General features: G+C 57.8%; 1 protein-coding gene across 2 annotated transcripts; it reads left to right on the forward strand.

Moving 5' to 3' along the window:
• EPHB3 (EPH receptor B3) lies at nucleotides 2,960–23,695 on the forward strand. Of its 2 annotated transcripts, none has more exons than XM_003358733.5 (16): nucleotides 2,960–3,552; nucleotides 12,073–12,137; nucleotides 13,540–14,212; nucleotides 16,852–17,007; nucleotides 17,814–18,164; nucleotides 18,332–18,456; nucleotides 18,635–18,794; nucleotides 18,883–18,991; nucleotides 19,370–19,422; nucleotides 20,465–20,587; nucleotides 20,950–21,197; nucleotides 21,687–21,902; nucleotides 22,014–22,163; nucleotides 22,256–22,449; nucleotides 22,550–22,705; nucleotides 22,811–23,695. In XM_003358733.5, the coding sequence occupies exons 1-16, from the start codon at nucleotides 3,441–3,443 to the stop codon at nucleotides 22,917–22,919; spliced, it is 3,000 nt and encodes a 999-aa protein (XP_003358781.3). In that variant the 5' UTR covers nucleotides 2,960–3,440; the 3' UTR covers nucleotides 22,920–23,695. The 2 variants fall into 2 exon arrangements, with proteins under 2 accessions (XP_003358781.3, XP_005670109.1); XM_005670052.3 differs by lacking the exon at nucleotides 2,960–3,552 and adding an exon at nucleotides 10,085–11,598.

The raw sequence follows: 25,737 nt of genomic DNA on the forward strand, positions 1-25,737 counted from the left end.
TTAAAAGAGAATCTGGACCTGGTCACAACCGTAGGGGTATTAAGCCCCAATTTCGATTCACACACAATTTCTCTAATTGTCCCCAAACTGACCATGTTTCCAGATTGGTTCTGGGGCCTGGGTGTTAATTGTTATAAGGCACCAGCATTTATTAGGCACCTGCAGTGCTCCTGGCCCTTTGGCAAGAGCATCATAATAGCCCTGCATGAAAGGTATAATTATTGCTCCATCTTCATTCCCGTGGATACTTGGACTCAGAGTTTCCCCTTGTTACCCTAAGTCCCCAGCTGGTAAATGGCTGAGCTTAGGATTTGGACTTAGCTCCCTCCAATGTCCAAGCCCAGGCTCTCGCTTCTACATTACATTAAGCTTCGTCCTAGAAACAAACGGGCAAAGGACGACGGGCGTGGAGAGAGGCATCCTGACCTCAGACTGGACGTTTTCCCTTCATTCAAGTCAGTGGTTGGAGCCTGCTCCCTGGGTTCCTTGGCACCTCCTCAGCCTGGAAAGATGAGAGGGTTAGGACCTTCTGCCCACCTAGTGCTGGAGAGATGGAGATGTCCCAGCCCTCCTTATCTGGCCTGGCTCTCAGTTCCTGTCCCTCCACCTGCCCTCCTCTCCCGTCTGTTCTGTTGCCAAGTGGTCACCTTCCTGCCCCAGGCTGTCGTCACCAGTACTCAGGTGCCGTCCATCCTGTCGGCCTCTTGATCAGGAAGCATTCCCGTGGGAACCATGGTGCCAACATCCGGTGAGGATGGGCCCTCCGTTACCTGCTGGCCCTGCTGCCTCTGCTATCAGGGCCAAGAACAAAGGAGGCCGGTGCCTGCCGCCAGGCAGGCTGTGTTTGTCCAGGGCGAGGCCTACCCTGGCACAGATGCTGAGCAAACAGGAGGCCCGGCCTCACAGATCCGCCTTGCAACGAGCAGGGCTTCAGCTGGGAGGTGTTGCTGCCAGGCCACCTGCCGGAGTATGACCCTGCCCTACTGCAACCAGCACCCCAGGGCAGAGGGGACTTTAGGGCAAGCTGTCTGATCTCTGGGCCTCAGGCTTTTCAGCTCTGTAATGGGAGAGCTGTACAAGATGCATCACAAGTGACTAGATATAGTTCCCTGTACTATACAGCAGGATATTTATTTATTTATTTATTTATTTGCTTTTTAGGGCCCCAGGTGCGGCATATGGAAGGTCCCAGGCTAGAGGTTGAATCGGAGATGCAGCTGCCGGCCTTCACCACAACCACAGCAATGCAGAATCAGAGCTGCGTCTGTGACCTACACCACAGCTCACGGCAACACTGAGTCCTTAACCTACTGAGCAAGGCCAGAGATCAAACCTGCATCCTCATGGATACCAGTTGGGTTTGTTTCCGCTGAGCCACAACAGGAACTCCTGTAATGCTTACTTAAAATGCAGAATCCTAGGCCCCATGCCCCAGAGATTCTGAGTCCCAACTTCCAAGGTGGGTGGGTGGTTCAGAATTCTGAGTTTTTAACAAGCACCTCGGTGATCCTTAGGTCTCTGATGAAGCAGAATGGGTGAGTCTAAAAGCTATACAGGCCTTGATCCAAATCCTACCCCTGCCACTTATGAGCACCATGACTGGGGGCAAGTGACTAAGACTTTCTGAGTGTCAGTTTTGTTTGTAAAATGAGGCTATAATAATATCTACCTCTCAATAAACAAGACCAGTTTTGTTTTTTCAGAGTGGTTATTGCACTTTGTAAATGTGTGTTGAACAAATGGGGTAGATGTCCATCTGCCCAATCCAGAAACCTGGAGGGTTCTCCTTAATGTCTCCACTTACCACATAACCTGGGAACCTCACAATCGCAAATCCCATGAACTCTGCCTCCTGAAATATCTTAGACCTGCCCACTTCTCTCCCTCTCCATGCCACCGCCCTGGTCCAAGCTACCATCTTCCTCTGACTGCCACACAGCTTCCTCTGTTCTCCCTGTTTCTACCCTTACCTCCTCCCATTCTTCCTTCCCAGAGCAGCCACGTTAATCTGACAAATAACGCCTCTGCTTCAGACCCCAGCTCTCAGGAAGGCCTTATGAATCTAAAAAACATTCCTCTGGTTCCCCATACCTACTTCCAAGCTTCCTTTTGGCGCCTCTCAGTCTCTAACTCTACACTTTAGATATTCTGGACTTCTTTCAGCTTCTGCCAATAAATATCAGTTTTTCTCACCCCTGGGACTTCACCAAAGTGTGTTTGCCCTGCCTGAAACTGCCATCCTGCCACCCAGGGCACATCCTTCACCTGCCACTCATCTTTCATATTTCGGCTTGAATGTCATTTCCTCAGGGCCAGGCACAGCCACCCCTCTCACATGTGCTCCAGCAACTCTGTCCTTCTTGCATAACAATACCTGTTAACACTCTGTTGTGATGATTTCATTCCTGCCACCAGTAAACTAGCTCCAAGAGAAAACCTGTGTCTTCTCCATTGCTGTATGGCCAGAAGTTACTGGACTCTTTGGCGCAAAGAATGATGAAATACATAGCTGAATGAATGAATGAATATATAAACAAGCGTGGGAAGTGTTGCTAGGACGCCCACTTGGTTGTACCTAAGCTGAGTTTAGTCAGGGTCTAAATGCTCCTGGAAAGACAGCCACATGAGGGCGCCCCCGGCTCGTTGTATGAGGATGGCACCCCTTCGGACTCAGGTTCGGGTACTAATCGCCACTGGGCAGCAGGAGGCGGGTTTCTCCCTCTGCTCCCTCTGATGGACAGTATCGCTCCGCCCAATCTAATTCATCTTTTCCCTGGCCCCGCCCACCCCAGGCCTCAGAGAGTCTGAGGGTGGGCGTGATTGAGGCGCCGCCAACTGAACTCCTGCAGAGTGCTCTCGAGGCCGAACCAACGCGCCTGGCGGTCCGTGAGTGGCGGCCAGCGGCTAGGGGCGGGACCTGGGCGGTGACAGGCAGGAGGCCGGCCCCGCCCCTCTCGCCCAGAGCGGCCGCGCCAGCGCTGGGGACAGCAGAAGTGAGTACGTGAGCGGCGCAGCAAGAACCCACCTCGGACCCCGGCCGGCGCGCGCACCCGGAGTCGCGGATCCGAGTCGGGCCCGCAGCAGACCGCTGGATTACAGTGCACACCGAACTGCCATCACTTGCGCCCTCCGCCCCGGCGGGTCTCTCCGAGTCCTCTGGCTCCGAGCTCTCCAAGCGCCCCGGATCCTCCTGGACCGGTCCGTCCAGATTCCCCCGGGACCGACCTGCTTGTATCCCCCAGCATCGCCCGGGTCAGGGTGCCGCCTCGGTCCCGGAGCCGCCCTCCTGGATCGCACCGTCTCCTTGTCTGGATCTCCTGGGACCGTGCGCAAGCTTACTTCGGAGCCCACCGAACGAACCTTTCCGCGTGTGTCCGCAGCCCCGCCGGCGCGGCCCGGCCCGGCGCGGCCCGGCTCGGCTCCCGGAGCCCGCCCTGGCCATGGCCCGAGCCCGCCCGCCGCCGCCGCAGCCGCCGGGACTCTTGCCGCTGCTCTCTCCGCTGCTGCTGCTGCTGCCGCTGCTGCTGCCCACCGGCTGTCGGGCGCTGGAAGGTGAGTGGCGTCGGGGGGCGAGTCCAGGGGTTAAGGTGTCCGGGGTCGCCGTAGCGTGGCCCGGGGAGGGGCCGCGGTGTGGGTTCGATGCGGGCCGGGCGCACGTCGGAAGAGGCTCGGTCACTCACGCCTTCTCCGGGAGCTGGAGGATGGGGTGGGGAGGACGCCCCCGGAGCCGCCTCGGAGGCTCCAGCAGCCTCTGAGGCCGGCGGTCCGCCAGGTTCGGGATCGCGGGCAGCTCGACTGGGGCGAGCGTCCCCGATAGTCGTGGCCGGGCTATGAGCTTTGTGAGAGGACCCCGCACTCACGGCAGAGGAGCTGGGGGCCCTTGGCGCCTCCCGGAGCCAAGGAAGTGTGGGCGACCCACCAGGAAAAGCGGGGGCTCTGAGGCTGGTGCGGGGCTGTGGCGGGTGGGGGCGAAGCGGGGCTCCCCAGGTTGGGGGTCGGCGTTGGTTAGGAACACGTTGGAGTTAACTGCGAGAGCGCGAGTGCCTGCACCCCGCTTTGTCAGGGGATGGCTGCGGGGGTGGAGAGGCGGGGGCCTGTTATTGTTTACGGTTTACCGAGCGCCAACTACACCAGAGGTGCTGTGTGCACGAACGTTGCACACTGCTCTGCGGCTCCCCCGCCGCCTTATAATGGGGCACCCCGCGTCTCCACTGAGCCCCTGAGATTGTCGGGTTTGTCCCGGGTAACGCGGGAGCCGGTGCCTTACCCTTAGCCGGTGGGGAAAGGCCGGCTTCTAGACGGGTTCTGTGAAACCCGCCCAGACTGCCGCTGACGGGGTAGCTCCAACTTCCCGACGACTGAGCTTGGAAGAACTGCCCAAGCGTTGTTGCCTCTGGTGGGAGAGCTCACACACATCCGCTTGACACAAGCCTGAGGGGACAGAGGCACTGACACCCATCACGAACAATAGATACACACAGAGTTTCCAGCAATTGGGTGGGAGGGGGGCATTAAATGAAGGAAGAAAAAACCTTCCTTCCTGTGGGGGAAAGGACGCCCCAGAAATTGGGGGACAATTGGATTATAGGCGGTATTTAATTTCATGTCTTTAACCGATCTAGTCACTTTCTTAAAGAACAAATACATGAATTCTGTGTGATTGGTTTGTTCATTTGTTTACAACTGGTAAACTAAAAGGTTGGAAGAAAAAAAAAAAAAGAGTTCTGACAGAAAGGCATCTTCTGGGGTTTTCTCATTTTCTCCAAGGGGGAAAAAACAAAACATTCCTATGAACCCCTGCTGTCTTTTCTCTCTGAGCCCATTGGTGCTGACAGACTGATTCACATGGGTGGACACATGCAAATCCAGACAGACACACTGAGGTCGCGCCCACACTTGCGCACACTCACCCACATGTGTGTGATAGGATCACAGGCGTGAGAAACCGGTGTGAGGCTTTGTTGTTGAATGCCTTAAGGGTGTGAGCCAGGGAGGGAGCCTGTTGGAGTTCCCAGGTCTGTGTCTTAGCCCAGGAGAGGCGACCCAGGCACAGGCGCTTACAGGGCTGTGGGTGCCAGGCCTCAGAGCCCTTATTGGGGGGTGGGGTGGGGTGAGCGCTGGCGCGGATGGGGTGGGGGTGGGGGGTGAGGGTGGGGTCAAGTGAGCCAGGGCTACCTGAGAAGACCCACTCCTTCCTCCCTCCCTCCCTTCCTCTCTCCCCTCCTTTTCACCGCTCACAATCTGCTGGCCCCTCTAGACCCTAGCTGGCAGACCCTAGCCAGCGCCGGCCTCCAGGTCCAGGACCAGAGGGGCTGACCAGGAGGCAGAGGCCTGATGAGCTGTAGCAGCCCAGGAAAGGGGGCAGGGGGGGCAGCCATTGCCCGGCTTCTGTCCTCTCTCTCCCTCAGCTATGAAGCAGGGTCTGGGGCTGTTCCCTGGCTGGCTGGGAACTGACTGGGAGGTCAGGCTGGTGTGGGGTGTCCCTAGGAAGGTAGCAGTGTCACCCAAGTGTAACTTTCATGAGTTCCTTCACTTTTGCCATATTTCAGAACATAGGGTGTTCAGTTAGTGTGAGAATGAAAGCAAGATAGAGGTGCTGCCTCAGGGTCCTAACCCCAGCCCAGTGGTCACCTACCCACCCTCCGGTCTTCCCTCACTGTGAGATGGGATGGCAGTGGAACCCACCCCCCTCCTAGGTTCTTATGAAGATTGGATCCTTAACGTGTGTCCAGTGCTTAACACATAGCCATTGTTATTCAATGATTAGCTGTTATTATTATTATTATTGCCCTAGGATCTGCCCCTTGGGGAGCACCAGAAGTGGAACTGGTGTGTGCCCTTGCCCTGCTGTAGGGAGGTTAGAGGAAGCTTTGGGAGGGAAGGGATGGGATAGGAAGAGAGCTGGGGCAGGAGGCAGCTGCCCTGGACTCCTGCCTGTACCCCATCTCTGTCCTAGAGCTGGAATGGTGAGATGGGTGGACTTTGGGGTCCTGGGCAATGGCCAGGGAACAAAGCTAGGTAGGACAGCAGCACTGAAGATCTCTTTGGTCCCGCCAAGCTTTATGAGTGGAGGATCTTGACCCTTTGCTCCAGTCTTCCCTTTGGTTTGGCCAGGATTGGTTTTGCCCTTGGCCTTAGGGAAACTTAAGGCTCTTGCACCTGGGGTCATTATATTTAAGCTCAAGGTTTGAGCTGTGGCCGCTGTCTCTGATGGACTCATTGACTAGACGCTGTCTAGCACCTGGTTGCTCTTCCTCCCTACACACTTGGGCTTCACCAAGACCCTGCATCCACATAATCAGTTTTCCATGAGGATGGAGCCAAGGTCCTTGCTTGGCCTCCTTGGTTGAAGAAACCCCTCTCTCCTCTGATTGAGTCCCAACTCTCCGCCCCACCCCCCACCCCCATGCCCCAACACACACAAATTGCCCTTGAATGTACCCTCAGTCCCAGAGCAACAGGGCCACCTTGTTGCTCACTATCCTTTTGAGCAGTGTTCCCCAGTCTCCCAAGCCAAGATCATTCTCCCCTTTGGGACTATAAACCAGGGAGTGGGATCCAATAGGTGAGCAGACCAGGAACAGGGCTGGGATGAGGAGGGATGTCTGAACCATAGCGTCCTTATACCTCAGAGAGGATGTAAAGTCCTGTGGGGACAGACCTTTTTGAGAAAAGAGAAACAGTTACCAGACAGAAGAGCTGGGGGCTGGTCAGTCTTCTCCCAGCCAAGCCCTGTAGCTGGGTTGCCGCTGCAGTGGAAGTGAGCCCTGAGGGAGAGAGGCCGTGTGTGCGTGCCTCTCTTTCTCAGAGGCAGCGACAGTGACCACTGAGTAGGTGGCAGCTGAGAGGGGACAACGAGCTGGGGGTTTTGTGGCTTCCTTCCTTGTTTGAGTGGCCTCTGGCGCCCCCCCCCCCACGCCCCTGTTTGTCTTGAGCTGGCATCTCAGAGCTGTGACAAGGAAGAGTGGCAGGTATTTGGGGGAACCAGTTTGCCCATCACTGCTTTCCCTTTAGCCAGAAGTGCTGCCGCCGCCGCCGCCACTGTGGCGAGCTAACCCAAAGCTGCCATGGGCAAGGCCTCTGCCACCCGGCCTTAGACTAATTAAACAGCATGAAGAGGCTGAATCACCAGGCCTGCATAGTTTGAAAATTGTAGCCCTGCCTGTTGTGCTGAGTCAAACTGGTTTGTCGGGATTGGGCAGCTGGGGGTGGGGGGAGGGGGCTGGGGACAGCTGATGGGGTGGGAGAGGCCCCCTGCCCCAAGGGCTGGCCCTGGCACCGGGTCTCCTATGGCCTTTTTGCCCTCAGACTCCTGGTCAGACCCGCTGCAGCCAGGATCCCAGGGAAGGGCTCAGAGACTCCTCGTCCTCCTGGCTTGCTGACCAGGACCGGGGTGCGGGGCACTGTTTAGCACTGAGGCATTTGGGCTCCCTGCCCTGTGCTTCTTCCTCCTTTCTCCTCCCTCTCAGGTTTATTTAATTATAAATCCCCACGATCTGAAGGGAAGAATGAAAAACAAAATGTGTTCTCGGTTCTGAGATACTCCTCTCCCCTCCATCCCAGACTGGAGGGTCTAGGGGCCACGACAGGGGGAGGGAGAGGTGGCCTTCCAGGTCCCATGGTAGGGTCTGCCTAAGACTCCCTTCTCCTTGGGCTCACCCCCCTGAGTGAGCAGGTTGTCCACAGGTGTGCACACAGTGACACGCGGGGAGGCGCAAGCTGAGAGAGGACAGGACAGACCCCTGGGGGTCGATGGCTCTTTAGGGACCCCAAGCGGAGAAGCAGGACCAAGTCCAAGACCATGAGGAGTTTTCTCACCCTCTTTGCAGGCAGAGTTCCAGGGTGCACCTTCTAGCCCAGACCCTACCTCTCTGTCTTCCTGCCTCTGACACTCTGCTGGCCCAGATGGGGGAGCGTGACCTTTCCCGCCACCTCCACGTCCTTGGTCTGGAGTGTGAGTTGGTAGCTTCTTGCTTCTGTCTCTAGATGTTTTGATTCTCTGCGTCTCACTGACATGCCTGTTCCCAGGGTGGGGTGCTCTGTGTGACTTGGGGCTTGGGGATGCTGTGAGGTCTGGCAGCTCCACAAAGTTGTGTGCCCCTGGCCCTTCAGTAGGGCAGGTGGCAGGCTCCCAGCTGGTGCCCCTGCACAGGGTGGCCTGGTGAGGCCCTCGGACACAGGCTGGGTGCCCATGATGTTCTCCTCCTGCTGGGCCCCCAACTTGTGTGTGCAAGTGTTGCCTGAAGCTCCCGAGGCTAAATGTCTTCATCATGCCACCCCCCCTCCCCCGCAAGGGCTCAGTGCTTGGGACGGTGCCATTGTGCTGGCAGGGAAGTGGCCTGCTGCTTGGGCAAGGGCTGTACCTGGGGAGGCTGCACCCAGACACACCCAGAATCATCTTCATGCCCCTGCCCCACCCCCAGCCTCTTGACCTGTGGGAGCTCCTGCTTGGGGCAGGGCCACAGGAAGCCAGTCTGGGGCTTGTTTCTTCCCTGGGGCTCTGGCCAAGGCTGCCCCTTAAGTACCTCTGCTTTCTTAGACACTGCCCTCTCCCACTCTTCCTCCACACCACTTGAAAAAACTCGCCTCATAGAAAGGCTTGCAGAGTGTGTGTGTGTGTGTGTGTGTGTGGAAGAGAGAAAGAGAGAGGGATGTGTGGAGGATGCACCTCCGAGGCTTTACACAACCTCTAGATATCGACGCTTATTCTCGTCTGCATGCTCCTGTGGAACGTTTCAGTGCAAATGGGCATCTGTGCATGTGCAGCCGAAGCTAGTTGTGTGTGGCTGTGTAAGAGCACGTCACCACGTCTGTACAGAGAAACTGGTGTTTGTGTTTGCACTTGACTACAATCAAGACTGTGACTTGTGGCTGGCAAAAGTGGGTGGTTGGGTGCGCAGGGTGAAGGCACTGTGGATGTATGGGCCCTCGCGTATGCATATGTCTCAGGAAATCTGCACATATGAAGGCTGTGAGAGGGAGTCTTTGCCTAAGGCAAGCCGAATCTGTGTGTAGGAAAGATTCACTGTGTATGATTGCCTCAGATAGACTAAGCTGTTTGTACCATATGCGTCCGTGGGTCTGAGAAAGACAAGCCATGGCTCTGTGTGTCTGTGGGTGGCTGTGGCTTCGTGTGGTTTTGTCCACCATATGTGTGACTTGTCGCTCTTTGGCCCTAGTGGCGGGGAACGAGTCCAGCCACTGAGAACTGGGTGATGCATGTGCGTCTGTGTGTTCACAGGCGAGGGCCACACAGCTGCTGCCACATGGCCATTCCCCATGACCTTGTGAGAACCTGAAAGGGGTGTTGCATTCCTTCTGAGCATTGAAGCACCAGTCCCAGAAAGTTCCAGAAAGGCCAGGTAGCTACTTCCCTGCTAGTTTTGAGGGGATTGATGAGGTTCCCTGCCCAACAGAGCCCCATATCTGGAGTGGCCACCCACTCTGGTTTCCCTCCAGCAGTCAGTGGTGGGACAGAGGTGGGTTGGGGTGCAGTTGGCATCTGGGGAGTTTGGAGATTGCTCCCTCATTTCTCTTTTGTCCTTGTCCCCTATACCTGTGCCCTCTGTCTCAGCATATGGCACGCACACACGTGCGCACACACACACACACACCACACATAGAGATAAGGTGGGCTGTGTTGGAGTGGACAGATGGATTGCGGGAGCCCCCCTCCCCATGTTCTTCCTGAGGCCCTACACGGGCACATCAGGGTCACCCTCTCGCTGAAGGGAGCAGGCCCCTCCCCTCCCCTAGAGAGCAAGCCCCCCTCCCCACCAGGGTGACCGGAGCCCTTCCTCAGGCACACATGACTCGAAATCCAAGTCCTCTCCTCATTAATGGGAAAAATGTGCCGAGATTGAGCGATGGCCAAGGCTGAGCGATGGCCAAGGGCCGATCCCCGCCCCCTCCCTCTCTCGCTCCCCCGAAATTAAACAGAAATGAAGAACCTCCCCCACCCACCGCCCCCTCCCTCTACTCCCTCCCCCTCCCTCCACTCCCTCCTCGCCGAGCCAGCGCAGGGCTTGTTTTAAACTGTGGAGGAATCTGGCTGGAGGGGGGGAGGGGGCTGAATATTTGGGTTTAAACAGTTCCAGATGGGTTTGGCACAGGCTGAGCAGAAGGAAGTGGGGGAGAGGGAGGAGGGAGGCAGCGCGAGGGAGCGGTGGGAGCCCCGGCCCCGCTCGGTGGCGGCGCGGGCAGCGGGCAGACAAGCAGGCGGACTGGCTGGGGGGCGGGGGTGCGCTTGGCTCGGCCGGCTCCCAGGGACTAGAATACTCCGGGCTGCTGGCTGGGGAAGAGGCTACTTGGCAACCTCCCTCTCCGTCTCCGTGTCTGTCTCCTTGGGCCTTCTTGTCTCTCCATCTCGCTGTCTTTTGTAGCGCGCCGCCGGCCATCCCGGCTGTCTGGTCCTCCGGTGCCGCCCACCCTCCGCTGCTCCGCGCGGCTCCCTCCCTGCCCGTCTTTGGGCCCCTGCTTCCGCCGCCGCCGTCCCTCTTCCCTCGGCCCCCTTCCCTCCCGTCCCCCTCCACCCCCCTACTGAATGTCTGTGTCTATCTGTCTGTCTGCCAGAGGGGCCTGTCAGGCCACCGACGATGAAGCGAAGCGGGGCTAGCTCACCCTGCAGCCGGGCCCTCCAGGGACCAGCTGCTGCAGCAGGAAGAGGAGGGAGCCTCGCTCCCCCACGTGAAAGGCTGCCTGGCTGCCACTTGCCGCCCCCTTTGCCTCACTTGAGGTCCTGGGGCCACAGTTGCCTGGTTCACCATCTTCGGCTGGGACTCAGACTGCAGGAAACTGACAAAGGCCACAAGCCTGGAGCCTGTGATTTGGGTCTTTCCCTTCCCGGGTACCCCCCAACCTGCCCCACTGTTGTTGTAGAGGCCTTCAGAAGTTCTGGGGTGACCCTGCCCCATTCCAGCTCATAGTCAAGGGGAGAACTGCTGGCTGTCTTCCAGGCTATGAGAAAAGAAGTTGGGGCCTCTTTCTTGCTCTTAAGTCTGATGTTGGGGTCATACTGTCAGAGAGGAGAGTTATCCAGCCAGAACCCAGAACCAGGTTCCTAAGGGGAAAAGTTTATGTCAGAAACATAGGCCCCTCCTATGGCCCCACAAAAGGAAACCTAAAGACCCCCACCCCACCCCCAAAGCTCAGAGCAGGATTAGTGCTGTGACAGTTCCCTTGGCCTTGGATGCACAGAAGAAGGCATCCAGCCCTGACTTGGAGGTTCAGGGAAGGCTTCCTGGAGGAGGTGACAGCTTGATTGGTACTTAAAGTATGCTGAGGAGCTTTCCAGGCTTTCTCCATTCCCCCTTTAGGGGGTCGTACTTCAGTCAGAGTGCCTTGGTTAAGGGGTTAGTTGTGGAGTCAGACAGACCTGAATTTGAGCCATCTTTCGACTCTTTACCTCAAGTCCTAGCTGTTTTATCTTAGGCCCTATATATACTGTATCTGAGCATCAGTTTTCTCATCTGTAAGAGGGGTGTACCAACAGTGCTTTTATCCAAGGACTGCAGGAAGAGCTGAACTACGTCTCAAGGAGCAGTTCTGGGCCTTGGTGGCCCTCACCCCACTTTCAGCATTCCTGCCTCATCCGCAGAGGTGGTCGAGTGGGAGGCTGGGTGGGAGGGGGCTCTGGCCTGTGACTGCTCTTGCCTTCTTCTGGGCATGTGTGGGTCTGGGCCTTTGTGTTGGGAATGGAGTCAGGAGAGGCCTGGGCAGAAGGGTCTGAAGTACATGGCCCTTTGTTCCAGGATAAAGGCCCTGCCAGCCCCTTTGTGTGGAGATTAGCAGAGCCTGTAGGTGTGTGAACCGGCCCTGGCTCCTGCCTCATTAATCTAGACCTGGGGTCAGCAGCTGACACCCACTCCCAACTGGCCTGACAAGACATCTTGGGGATAGCTGCAGGGTCTTCTCTGTGCCAGAGGAGCTGAGTGAGGACTTTGGGACCTGGGGGGGTGGGGTGGGGTACCTGGTGGGACTCGATTTCTGGCATCCTGGCCTTTCCTGGGCAACCTCCTCTTTCTCTTCATCCTGAGCTTTATTTCTGACATTTGTCTTCTGTTGCTCCCCCAGAGACCCTCATGGATACAAAGTGGGTGACATCTGAGTTGGCGTGGACATCTCATCCAGAGAGTGGGGTAAGACTTCCCCAACACTTCTTCCAAGTGTTGGTCGCCAAGGCTGGAGAAGGGCTGCCTTTGCTCCTGCTTGTCAGTGTCACCTCCTGTGGCATCTCCGTCCTCTTCACCCGTCCCCTTCCTCCTTTGCCTGATGGGGCATCTCTGTGTTTTCATCTCTCGCCCTCAGCCTGCCTCTGTCCCCCTCCCACCTATACACCATCTTTGCCCCATTCTCCCTCTGCCCACCCCGCAGGCTGTCTTCAGTCTATTCCCAACCCTCTCCTACCTGACAGCCCTTTGCATGTCTGTCCGACCATCTCCCTCCTTCCTGGGTTCTTAAGAAGAGCGCTGGCTTGGGAACGAGGAAACCTGGGTTCCAGGTCTCTAATTTGCTGTGTGACCTTGAGTAAGACTGTTTACCTTTCTTACCTCTGTTTCTTGACTGTTACATTCCTATAGCCCCGACATCTCTAAAATGTTCTAATTAACTTCCCTAGATGGCCTTCATAACCTTGCTAAGTTCTAGAACACAGGGGGGGTTTAGGTGGCACTATAGTCACCAGGCCTGACTCTGTGATCTTGGGCAAGTCCCTGTCTTTCTGAGTCTTGGCTTCCCCTTTTCTGGAGTGGGGACAGCAGATATACCTTCTTAAGGACCTGTGGGGAGTTCCCGTCGTGGCTCAGTGGAAATGAATCTGACTAGCATCCATGAGGACAGAGGTTTGATCCCTGGCCTTGCTCAGTGGGTTAAGGATCTGGCATTTCTGTGAGCTGTGGTGTAGGCCACAGACGTGGCTTCGATCTGGCGTTGCTGTGGCTGTGGTGTAGGCTGGCATCTATAGCTCCAATTCGACCCCTAGCCTGGGAGCTTCCATATGCCTTGGGTGCGGCCCTGGAAAAAAAAAAAAAAGGACAAAAAAAAGGATCTGTGAAATAGTAATAGTGGTAACCAACATTTCTTGAATGCTTGCTCTATCTACGCAAGGCATTGTTGCAAGCACATTACATATATTAAACCGATTTAATTCCTCACAGCCTCATTTACTTTCACTCAGCCCCATTTGATAGACAATGAAACTGAGGCATAAAGATAATCAATATTATAGCTAATACTCACATAGTACTTAGCAAGTGCCCCATTCTGAGTGCACCCCCAGCACTTTTTCACTTAAAGGCATGTATTCCTTATACATCTTTATTCTTAGCATGTTACAGATGGGGAAGCAGAGGCCCAGGGAAGTTAAGTGACTTACCTGTAGTCACACAGCAAGCAGAGAACTGGGATTTGTACGCTTGTAGTCCGTATGCTCAGCCACTCCATCACAGAAGCATCTCTGTGAACTAAATCGAGCAGATTCAGGCAGGTGATAAGCTCCTGGCAAATGCTGCTGCTCATTCTCTGTCTTTTTTGCCTGCACAGTGGGAAGAGGTGAGCGGCTACGACGAGGCCATGAACCCCATCCGCACCTACCAGGTGTGTAACGTGCGTGAGTCAAGCCAGAACAACTGGCTTCGCACAGGGTTCATCTGGCGGCGGGATGTGCAGCGGGTCTACGTGGAGCTCAAGTTCACTGTGCGTGACTGCAACAGCATCCCCAACATCCCTGGCTCCTGCAAGGAGACCTTCAACCTCTTTTACTACGAGGCTGACAGTGACGTGGCCTCGGCCTCCTCCCCCTTCTGGATGGAGAACCCCTATGTGAAGGTGGACACCATCGCGCCCGATGAGAGCTTCTCGCGGCTCGATGCCGGCCGTGTCAACACCAAGGTGCGCAGCTTCGGGCCGCTCTCCAAGGCCGGCTTCTACTTGGCCTTCCAGGACCAGGGCGCCTGCATGTCCCTCATCTCCGTGCGTGCCTTCTACAAGAAGTGCGCGTCCACCACTGCCGGCTTCGCGCTCTTCCCCGAGACACTCACTGGGGCTGAGCCCACCTCCCTGGTCATTGCCCCCGGCACGTGCATTGCCAACGCTGTGGAGGTGTCGGTGCCACTCAAGCTTTACTGCAACGGTGATGGGGAGTGGATGGTGCCTGTGGGCGCCTGCACCTGTGCCACCGGCCACGAACCAGCTGCCAAGGAGTCCCAGTGCCGCCGTGAGTGGGGACTGGCTAGGGGTGGGGAGGGTCTGGGCCATAGCCACCCACTACCCCCTAGCCATCACTTCCTACCTGCCAGATGAGGCAGTCTGGCCTCAGGTCTCAGGCAGAGGAGGAAAGGGAAGAGGGGTGTCAGGTGCAGAGACTGTGGTGCAGGGAGCGAGATGAGAGGAAGTGAGGACAGACACCAGAATGTAAAAGAAGATAATGGGAGTTCCTGTCATGGTGCAGTGGTTAACGAATCCGACTAGGAACCATGAGGTTGTGGGTTTGATCCCTGGCCTTGCTCAGTGGGTTAAGGATCTGGCATTGCCGTGAGCTGTGGTGTAGGTTGCAGACTCGGCTTGGATCCCACGTTGCTGTGGCTCTGGCGTAGGCCAGAGGCAACAGCTCCGATTAGACCCCTAGCCTGCGAACCTCCATATGCCATGGGAGTGGCCCTAGAAAAGGGCAAAAAGACAAAAAATAAAATAAAATAGAAGAAGATAATGAAACTAAAGAGAGAGGAGGGCCCTTGACAAGGAGGCAGCTGGAGAATCTGCTCAGAGCCTCAGGAGGCTAGCAGAGATGCCCTCTTGTCCAGCCTCAAGCGTACGTTTCACCCTGGCTGTAGGAGATGGGCCCCAGAGCTGCCGGCACCTCGTGCTGGCCCTTTGACCTGGGGAGGTTTGTCTACATCTTGAGAGGCAATATTTAAGCACGAGGTTAGAGACCCTGTCTCTGAAGTCCTGAGTCCTGACTCTGCCACTTACCACCTGTGAGACCTTGGGCAAGTTGCTTCACTCTTTGAACCCTGGTTTCCTCACATGCAAGGTGGAGACCCTCCTGGGGAGTCCTTCATGGTGTCGTAGTGGGGCCCGAGGGAGTCGATGCTTGGGAGCCCTTGGAACAGCGCCCAGCACCTGGGGAGCACAGCACATGGAAGTGTCAGCTGTGACTCTCCGGAGCCCTGGGATGCATGGAAGACAGGGATTGTTTTGTCTTTGTTTCATACACGAGCTGGTTAGGGGGCCTGTCTCTGATGTCTTGCCAAGACTCCTAAGACCTCACAAGATACTAGACTTCCCGGCTCTCGCACCCGTTCGCAAGAGGTTCTCTCCTCTGAGCTTCACCCCAACAGTGCAAGGTGGATTCCAGTTACCTCCGCTGTTTTGCCAATAAGGAAACTGAGCCTCAGGAAGGTTCTGTGCTCCAGGCCTCACAGCTGGGAACGCAGGAGCTGGGCTGACAGCCTCATCTAGCACTGTACCCTGCAGGCCAAGGTGCCGAGAGCCTTGTCTTCTGTCCCTCTGCCTGATTCGCCCCCTGGCGCTTGCAGCCCATAGCTCTGAGGGGTGGGAGCTGGCTCTTAGCACAGCCCTCGGTGTGAAGGGGCTGGCGGCCCAACCTGGCAGTGAGGCCCAGCATTGGGTGTTATCCTGCAAAGGTGAACAGTGCCTTGCCTGGCCCCTCTCAGCTTCTCTATGGGAACCTGCCCCTAGACTTCCTCCTCCTAAGTGGAGAAAGGGGGTGGGGGTGATGAGCCTGACAGCCTGAAGAGGGGCTAACACTCTGCAGGTCCCTGGCAGGAAATGCATGCTGGTTCCCATGGCAACCAGGCTGGCCTGGCCCCTGCCCCCTCTCCCACTGGCTCAAAAGAGCGCGGATGGACTATCACCTTAGTCAGGGGAGATTAAACCCCAGAGAAGGACATAGCCCCACCTCTGGGCATCTCACACTCCAGAAGATCTCCCCAAAGGCAGTCCTAGATGGACAGGGTGACCAGGGCTTGAGCGTGTCCGGGGAAGCCCCGGTTTTTGTCCATCATGCTAACATGATTACTACTAGTGCCCACTTTCACTCTCAAAATACTCCAGTGTGAATAATAAATTACGTGGCCATTGTAGATATGAGGAATCTACAGAGCCCAGGCCATGTAGGTGGCAGGAGAAGAGATAGAAGAGCTGAAAGGATGTTCAGGCGCCGAGCTCTGGGCTCCCTTTGGGGGTTGAGGTTCCCCCTGTGGGATCTCCGAGGCCTCTGAACTCCAGGTGACCCCAGCCTTCCCACCCACTTTCTTTTTTCCTTTTCTCAACCCTCCTTAGCCCCCACCCCTGCCCAAGGGCAGAAGGGAGCTGCTGTCTTGCTCCTGGTGAGTGGGGAGAGGTTGGCTGTGAGACTCAGAGGCCCTACCCCTGCCCCCGGCAGTTCTCCAGTGCCCTTGCAGGTCCTAAGGAATAATTATCCTTGAGCTTCAGGGAGGGGTGGGGGCATCCCAGCAGAATACAGGGTGCTGCCAGCCCCCCGAGTGGTCTCTCCCATCCCCCTCTTCTTCCTCCTCCTGTCTCTCTTCCCTGCCTTGACAAGCCCAGGTTGTCCAGGTGATGGAGCTGACGTCTTCCTCCTGAGGCCTCAGGGTTGGGGGTGGCGGGCGGGGGGCAGGGGCGGGGAGGAATCTGCTGACGTGGGGTTTCCACAGGGCGAAAGGGCCTTTTGTAGCTCCAGCTGGAGTTAGGCAATACCAGCACGGTCCCCACAGTCTGGGAGGTGGAGGGGCCAAGACTGCTGCTGGGGAAGGGCCAGATTCCCACGGAGGTGTGGAGGATTGGTGTATTCGGGGAAGGGAGGTAAGCCGTCCATCCTCTTTTCCCCTGCAGCCTGTCCTCCTGGGAGCTACAAGGCAAAGCAGGGAGAGGGCCCCTGCCTCCCCTGCCCTCCCAACAGCCGCACCACCGCGCCAGCCGCCAGCATCTGCACCTGCCACAATAACTTCTACCGCGCAGACTCTGACTCTGCAGATGCTGCCTGTACCAGTGAGTGAACTCGCGTCCTCGTGTCCTCCCACTCCAGGCCTTCCCTCCACCAGCCGGCCTCTATGAACAGTCTCTATGAATATCTCTGCTTTCCAGATGGGGAAACTGAGGCTCGGGGTGTGTGTGTGTGTGTGTGTGTGTGTTAGATGTTGGGCTTAACGTGGCACAAGTGGGAAGTGACCGGCTCTGAGTCAGAATCCTGGTGAACTAAAAGGCTTAGCCCTTCCATCAACATTGAATAAGCTCCCGCTAACTCCTAGCTGGGCATCAGGAACTGGCTGGGACCCTCCAGTTCCCTGTTTCTTTGTCTAAAACTGCTATTCTTTGGGTCCAACTCTAACCATAGGGGGAGCCTCACAGTCCTGGGGCAGCCTGGTGTCCTGCTTTCTCTCTGCTCTGGCCTTTGGTGCCAGGTACTGTCAGGCGCCAGGGATGTGAAGGAGAAGAAGATACAGTCACTATCCTAGGAGCTCATACCTAGTGGGAGAAACAGATGTGGAAACAGATAATGACCATGTAATGTGCTAAGTGCTGGGCTGGAGGGATGCCCAGGAATTGTTACAGAAGTGCAGAGGGTGGCTAGAGGCTGAATCAAGGAAGGCTTCCAAGAGGAGGTGACCTCTCAAGTGGAGCCTTAAAAGCCACATAGAAGTCCGGCCAGTGAAGAAGGGTAGGAGAGGTATTCTGCTTATTAAAGCAGAGGCAAAGCCAAGCAGGTAGGGAGCAGTTTAGGATGTGCAGGAACCCTGGCAGAGGGTGGTCCCAGGGCCCTAGCTCACCGCCCTCTCCCACCACCTTCCCCACAGCGGTGCCGTCTCCCCCCCGGGGTGTGATCTCCAATGTGAATGAGACCACGCTGATCCTCGAGTGGAGCGAGCCCCGGGACCTGGGTGGCCGGGACGACCTCCTATACAACGTCATCTGCAAGAAGTGCCATGGGAGCCCCGGGGCCGGGGGTGCCATGACCTGCTCGCGCTGCGATGACAATGTGGAGTTTGTGCCTCGGCAGCTGGGCCTGACAGAGCGCCGGGTCCACATCAGCCACCTGCTGGCCCACACGCGCTACACCTTTGAGGTGCAAGCGGTCAACGGTGTCTCGGGCAAGAGCCCTCTGCCTCCTCGATACGCGGCTGTGAATATCACCACCAACCAGGCTGGTGAGGAGGGGACATGGGAGGGGAGGGCCTAGGTCACCCCCCCCCACACAGAGCTGGGGTTGCCCAGGGCCTGCCGATGGACCACCAGGGGTCCCATGGGACCTGGGTCCTTGGAAAGGATGCCAGGGCCCAAGGAGCCCATGGTGAGCCCCCCACTCTTCCTCCAGCTCCATCTGAAGTGCCTACGCTACACCTGCACAGCAGCTCCGGGAGCAGCCTGACCCTGTCCTGGACGCCCCCAGAGCGGCCCAACGGAGTCATCCTGGACTACGAGATGAAGTACTTTGAGAAGGTCGGCACCTCAAGGAGCAGGAGGAGACCTTGAGACAAGAAGATTCCCCCAGATAGTGTCAGGGGCCCTTGGGAACCAAGCCTTGGGTCCTGAGGGGGCCACAGGGCAGCCCAGGGGATGGGCAGCGGCCGCTGGGCGTCAGACCCACTGAGCCTCGGCCTTCCTCCCGGTGTTGCAGAGCGAGGGCATCGCCTCCACAGTGACCAGCCAGAAGAACTCCGTGCAGCTAGACGGGCTGCGGCCTGACGCCCGCTATGTGGTCCAGGTCCGTGCCCGCACCGTAGCTGGCTATGGGCAGTACAGCCGCCCGGCTGAGTTTGAGACCACAAGCGAGAGAGGTACACATACACCCCTGCCCCCTGACCCCGGCACCTGTCCCTGCCCCCGCCCACACCCCTCTGCTCACCTGTCCCTCTCCATCTCCAGGCTCCGGTGCCCAGCAGCTGCAGGAGCAGCTCCCGCTCATTGTGGGCTCTGCCACGGCCGGGCTTGTCTTCGTGGTGGCTGTCGTGGTCATTGCTGTTGTCTGCCTCAGGTACTTCCAGGCCCAGGAGCTGAGACTAGAGCTTCCCTTTAGCGCCCTAGAGCCCCCTCGCCAAGGAGGTGAACCTTTGCCCATATCAAACCCAGAAGCACAGCCTTCCTAGGCCAGGCTGTGCCTGCTGGAAAGGCCCTCTCCAGTCCACACCTATGTCCCCTCCCTGTCCCCTGAATCTACGGGCAGATTCCCTTAGGAACCAAGCCACTGAGCCCCTTGCCCAGAGACCCCAGTGGCAGCTGTAAGCCCTGACCACAGGGACTGGACACTGGGCCGTCCCCTGTGCACTCCGCCCCTCCTGTGAGCCCAGGGCTCCTGAACAAAGGGAGCTGTTGGACTTGTCTCAGGCCTCCTCTCCACCTTGCCTCCCTCCAGGAAGCAGCGGCATGGCCCCGATTCGGAGTACACGGAGAAGCTGCAGCAATACAGTGAGTTTGCCTCCTCATCCCCCGCCCCCCGACCCCGAAGCTCCCTAGGTCCCTGCAGGGCTTGGAGACACCTCTTTCTTTGCCTGGGACTTCATTCCTTGTACTCGCACCCTGGCTATCCCCTCCTGCTTCCAATTAAGAGCCATTTCCTGAGCTCCTACTTCACTCCTGCTGGCCCCGGAGATGAATGAGAAGTGACCCCTGTCCTCAGGGGCAGTTAGTCTTGTGAGAGAGACAAGATATGTACACACAGGAAACAATGAGAGAACAATTAAGTGTTAAGCCGGGTGTTCCTATTACAAAGGGCAGAAAGAGTTCAGAGAAGAGGAAGGCTTCCTGGAGGAGGCGGCCCTGGGCTGAACTGAACCAGGTGGGAGAAGCAGGGTTTAGAGAGGTGGGGGAAAGCATTCCTGGCTAGAGGAGCCTCTGGAAGGTAGTGGGTGGGGTGGGGAGGGTGCCCAACTGTGGGGGCAGTGAGAAGACTGGTTTGACAGCTGCTGGGAGGCTAGCCTGGGTAGCTGCGGCCAGTCCTTGGAGGGTCGTGAAAGGCAGGCAGAGGAGTTTGGACTTGACTGCACCCTAGGTAATCTGAAAGGCTCTCAAGTTGGGGAGCAATACAATGAAGTATTGTTGTAGGCAGACAGGTATGTGGGCTAGATTGGTGAGAAAAGTCCAGAGGCAGAGAGCCCAGCCGGGAGGCTATTGCAATAGTCTGGGTGTTGAAGGCCTGGACAAGGTCAGGGCAATGGGAATGACGGGAGGGACAAATCTAAAAGAGGTTTTGAGGTGATGAGAAGTGAGGGAGAAAGAAGAAGAAGAATCCCATGTCTAGGCTTTTCGGATAATGGCTCTCACAAGGGGATGGTGGCAGGGTGCAGAGAGAGGCATTCCAGCTTCAACAGAGAGGCTGAAGCAGGCTTAGCAGGGAGGTTGGGAATGTGCCCCTACCAGCCTGGAGAGCCTAGGGCAGTATCCCAGGTCACAGAATTCCCTCCCAGCCCAGGGATCTGGCTCCCCTCACGCCCACCCTTTCTTTTTCTAGTTGCTCCTGGAATGAAGGTTTATATCGACCCTTTTACCTACGAAGACCCTAATGAGGCCGTACGGGAATTTGCCAAGGAGATCGATGTGTCCTGTGTCAAGATCGAGGAGGTGATTGGAGCTGGTGAGTCCCCCCCTCCAGGCACAGTGGGGAGTAGAGGCTGGCTGGTACCCCAGGGGAGGGAACAGAAATAGCTTACTCCTGGAGCTCCCATTGTGGCTCATCAGTAACGAACCCAACTAGTATCCTTGAGGATGCAGGTTTGATCCCTGGCCTCACTCAGCGGATTAAGGATCTGGTGCTGCCATGAGCTGTGGTGTAGGTCACAGACGCAGCTTGGATCTGGCATTGCTGTGGCTGTGGCGTAGGCCAGCAGCTGCAGTTCCAATTCGACCCTTAGCCTGGGAACTTCCATATGCTGTGGGTGCAGCCCTTAAAAACAAAAAAGAAAGAAATAGCTTACTCCCTGTGCCATTACCCTGCAGGGGAGTTTGGGGAAGTGTGCCGGGGTAGGCTGAAACAGCCTGGCCGCCGGGAGGTATTTGTGGCCATCAAGACGCTGAAGGTGGGCTACACAGAGAGGCAGCGGCGGGACTTCCTCAGCGAGGCCTCCATCATGGGTCAGTTTGACCACCCCAACATCATCCGCCTGGAGGGTGTGGTCACCAAAAGCCGGCCAGTCATGATCCTCACTGAGTTCATGGAGAACTGCGCCCTGGACTCCTTCCTCCGGGTAAGAGCAGGGCCTGGGCCCCTCCCTCTCTCCTCCTCCTCCTTCTCCCCCCCCACAGAGAGCTGGGTTGGGCAAGTCAGACAGACCGTATTCAAGTCTGCAAATGTACTGCGGTGGCGTGATGCAAGAAAACTGCTGGGGCCTTCAGACCCAGAAACACCAGAGTCCTCATTCTGACTCTGCCTCCAGTGCCTGTGCAACCTCAGGCTTTACTTAACCTCTCTGAGTTGCAGCTGCCTTGGCTGTACGATGGGAGCGATAAGAGCTCTTTGGGTCCTCAAGGGGTTACTTGGGATGATGTACACGGATGCCTGCCCCACAGGAGAGCAGCTTCCTTACTCTCAGGGCACTCTGCACATGGTCCTAGGGCTAGATGAGGTCTTGGAGGACTGGGAGAGGGCGGGCAGCTGGGCAGACAGCAAGGTCTTGGGCAGGCCCTGGGCCAGGAGAAGGCAATGGGCCCTTTCTGAGCCTGCTCGTTGCCTCCAGCTCAACGACGGACAGTTCACGGTCATCCAGCTGGTGGGCATGTTGCGGGGCATTGCTGCTGGCATGAAGTACCTGTCGGAGATGAACTATGTGCACCGCGACCTGGCTGCCCGCAACATCCTCGTCAACAGCAACCTGGTCTGCAAAGTCTCAGACTTCGGCCTCTCCCGCTTCCTGGAGGATGATCCCGCTGATCCTACATATACCAGCTCCCTGGTACAGGACGCAGCTGGGAGGGAGCCTGGGGGCGGGGCCAACCAGGCAGGGGCTTGGGGCTGGGGACCAGCCTCGAGACCCAGGGTGAAGGGCCTGTGCCCCCCCAACCAGGGCGGGAAGATCCCCATCCGCTGGACCGCCCCAGAGGCCATAGCCTATCGGAAGTTCACTTCTGCTAGTGATGTCTGGAGCTATGGAATCGTCATGTGGGAGGTCATGAGCTACGGCGAGCGACCGTACTGGGACATGAGCAACCAGGATGTGAGTGGGGCCAGCCAGAGCGCTCGGGTGGGTTGGAGCTGGCTGGGGAGTGGAGTGGAGGCTCACTCTGGGTCTCCCTGCCCTTGGCTCAGGTCATCAATGCCGTGGAGCAGGATTACCGGCTGCCCCCACCCATGGACTGCCCCACTGCGCTGCACCAGCTCATGCTGGACTGCTGGGTGCGGGACCGGAACCTCAGGCCCAAATTCTCCCAGATTGTCAACACCCTGGATAAGCTCATCCGCAACGCCGCCAGCCTTAAAGTCATCGCCAGTGCCCAGTCTGGGTCAGTGCCTCTGCCTTTGTTCCCATCCTGCTCTCGAGCCAGCGGCCCTACCCCTGCTTCCCCTGACATCAGGACTCAGGTCCTTCTCTTCTCCCCACAGCATGTCACAACCCCTCCTGGACCGCACGGTCCCGGACTACACCACCTTCACGACAGTTGGTGACTGGCTGGACGCCATCAAGATGGGGCGGTACAAGGAGAGCTTCGTCAGCGCGGGGTTTGCATCCTTTGACCTGGTGGCCCAGATGACCGCAGAGTGAGTATGCCTCACGTTTGGAGGGGCAGGGCAGGGGGCTCTGAGCTGGGTCCAGAGTGGCAGGTGGGAGGGGAGGAACTGACCCTGCCCTTGGCCCTTCTGCAGAGACCTGCTCCGGATCGGGGTCACCTTGGCTGGCCACCAGAAGAAGATCCTCAGCAGTATCCAGGACATGCGCCTGCAGATGAACCAGACACTGCCTGTGCAGGTCTGACACCCGACCCCCACTGGGTGGGTGCTCCCCCCCCCAACGACTGTGCAGGGACTCTGACCAGCCGGCTGGACGTGTGGACTTTTGGATGCCTGGCCTTAGGCTGTGGCCCAGAAGATGGAGGTTTGGGGAGGGCCCAAGCTGGGACTTCACCTCCAGGCCAGTGCTCCCTCCCCAGGAAGTGTGCCCCAAACCTCTTCATATTGAAGATGGATTAGGAGAGGGGGTGATGACCCCTTCCAAGCCCCTCGGGGCCCAGGCCTTCCTGCTCTCCAGTGGGGGAATCCCCACCACCTCAGACTTGGCTGTTCTTCAGTGCTGGAGGTCCTGGCACCGTCAGGTGGGGGATAAGCCTGGGCTCCATAGGGCCCAGCCCTGGCAGGGGTCTGGCCCCCCAGGTAGGTGGAGAGCAGTCCCTCCCTCAGAAACTGGAGGAGGGACTCTGGGAATGGGGGAATGTGACACCCCCATCCCAAAGCCAGCTGGCACCTCCAGTTTGCACAGGGACTTGTTCTGGGGGCTGAGGGCCCTGCCCCACCCCCGCCCTTGGTGCTGTCATAAAAGGGCAGGCAGGGGCAGGCTGAGGAGCAGCCCCTTGCCCCCAACCCCAGAGACTGACTCTCAGAGCCAGAGATTGGATGTGTGTATGTGTGTGTGTGTGTGTGTGTGTGTGCACGCACTGGCCTGCACAGAGAGCATGAGTGAGTGTGTAAAAGCTTGGCCCTGTGCCCTGCAGTGGGGCCAGCTGGGCCGTCAGCGGAATAAAGGCAATAAGATGATTCTCTTGCCGCTTCTCATTCCACCTCCCAAGGCAGGATGCCCTGTTGCCCACAAGTTCGCAGTCCTTTAGCACCACTCCTCCCCAGGAGTTGTTGGGAGGCCAGATCCAGGCCTCTCCAGACTCAATTTCCCTTTTGTGCTTCAGCCTTGTTGCAGCTAACTTCTTGGAAGTGGGGTGATAACAGTAGAGAGCAAACTACCTCGAATCTCCTGCCTTCTAAGGTCTGGGCCTTCCCAGGGGTTGTCTCTCCGGACGGACACTTGAGTCTGGATGGTGTTTCACAGACTGAGTCTTTTTACACCCATTGTCTCTGTGGGAGCTGGGGGTGGAGGGAGTCGGTCAGCTCCCAGGGTCACATGGCCCAGGACAAAGGGGATGAGAGCCCACTGGTGTTCAGTTGCAGAAGCAGGTTCCTTTCAGCCAAGCGTCAGCCCAGCAGTGTGGCGACTCTTTACTCAGTGATTACTATGCTCCTGGCACCAGGCTAAACTGCTCCATTTATACATGGCTCTTATTTAATCTCACAACAACCCAGCCAGGGAAGGAAGTATTTTTATCTCTTTTTTACAGAGGAGGAAAGGGAGAGGTTAAGTAACTTGCCCAAAGTCGCTGAGCCAGTAAGCAAGGCCTGAGGCTGGGATTCCCACCCAGAGGCTGCCTGCACACTTGAAAGGTTCAGAGGATAAATAACCAGAACTGGGGAGAGGGTTAGGAAAACAGCTTCTGGAAATGTCAAAGGAGAGAGGGGGCAGGGTAGGGTGGGGGGCCTCAGAGGCCCCTTGGACGCAGAAACTCGCGGGGAGGGGGTGCGGGGGCATGAGCAGTCACTTTTCCAGTGTCAGGAGGAGGGAACCTTGGGCAGTAAACCTTTGCAGGGCAGAGAACAGGTTTCCAAGGAATCTGCACATCCTACATTAGAGTCTGGCTGGACCGGAGAGGGGGAGCAGTGAGGACCAAGCCTCAGATCTCTGGGTTCACGTGTGGGACGGAGCCCGGCACATCTTTCCAGGCAGGGCAGAGCTCGGTAGGGGAATTCTAAGCGGGGTCGATAGCTGGGGATTGGTGGTGCAGCAGGATGGAGGCACCGCGCGGCTATTTCTGGTGCAGGGGACCAAGCCCCGGGAGGCAGACCAGGCCGGCGAGAGAGTGGAGTGGGTCCAAGGCGAAGGATGAGGGTTTCTGCCCGCCCGCTTCCAGCGGCTAGTGCCTGGCGAGAAGAGGGGCAGGGACGCGGCGGTCGAGCGGCTACGGCTCCGGGGGCCGCTCCCGCCCCTCGCCGCGCGCTCCCGCACCGGGGCTGCTCCCGGCGTGCCGCTCCTTAGTATTCCCCCCACGGAGCCCAGCCACGCTGCAGTGGCTGCCCGGGGGAGGGGCTCCCTGCAAGGCTGGGGCCCTCTGCAGCCCCGGGGGGCTCCGGCGATCGGGGACCGGATGGGACGGAGCTCCTCCGCCGAGCCCTCCTTTCTTCCCCGGTTGGGAACTACGCCGAGGGCGGAGGCTGAGGGGGCGATGAGGGGGGTGGGGGAGGGCCCGAGGCCGCCCTGCGCCCAGGCGCCGCAGCTGTCAGCGGCGAGAGGTGTCGCGGGCGGCCAAGGGAGGAGACGCGGTGCTGAGTGGAGTCTTGCACACCCCGCGCCGCATTCCCGGGCTGAGGGCTCAGATAAAGGGAAGGGGGCATTCCAAGCTCCTGCTCAAGTGTCCACTTCCTCTTCCCGAGGCTCCAGGGTAGGGGAGGGACCGTGGCCCGCGTCTCCTGAAGTGACCTCCTCACCTATCCTTTCACTCGAACCATCTTAGTGGGAGTCTGGGGTAGGGCTCCGCCCACCGATGTAAGTCACGCCCCCGGCTGTGCAGGCGGGGAGGGCGGGGCCGTGGGCGTTGAGCGCCGAGGGAGAGGTGGGGGCTGGGAGACGCACTTACAGGGGCCCTCTGTGCGTGCGCTCCAAGACAAAGATTTCAAGGGACGTCTGGACCCCGGAAACCCGAGGTGCATAAGGTACTCTATTGGATGTGCCCTGTGCAGCACACCGTACATACCTC

Source organism: Sus scrofa, chromosome 13, assembly GCF_000003025.6.
Source record: "Sus scrofa isolate TJ Tabasco breed Duroc chromosome 13, Sscrofa11.1, whole genome shotgun sequence".
NCBI lineage: Eukaryota > Metazoa > Chordata > Mammalia > Artiodactyla > Suidae > Sus > Sus scrofa.

Excerpts from the sequence above, each read along its gene's own strand:
- EPHB3 (XM_003358733.5), top strand. The coding sequence starts at position 3,441 with ATGGCCCGAGCCCGCCCGCCGCCGCCGCAGCCGCCGGGACTCTTGCCG. Across the intron at positions 18,992-19,369 it reads ATTGCTGTTGTCTGCCTCAG|GAAGCAGCGGCATGGCCCCG; the intron begins GTACTTCCAGGC and ends GCCTCCCTCCAG. Across the intron at positions 21,198-21,686 it reads CCCTGGACTCCTTCCTCCGG|CTCAACGACGGACAGTTCAC; the intron begins GTAAGAGCAGGG and ends CGTTGCCTCCAG.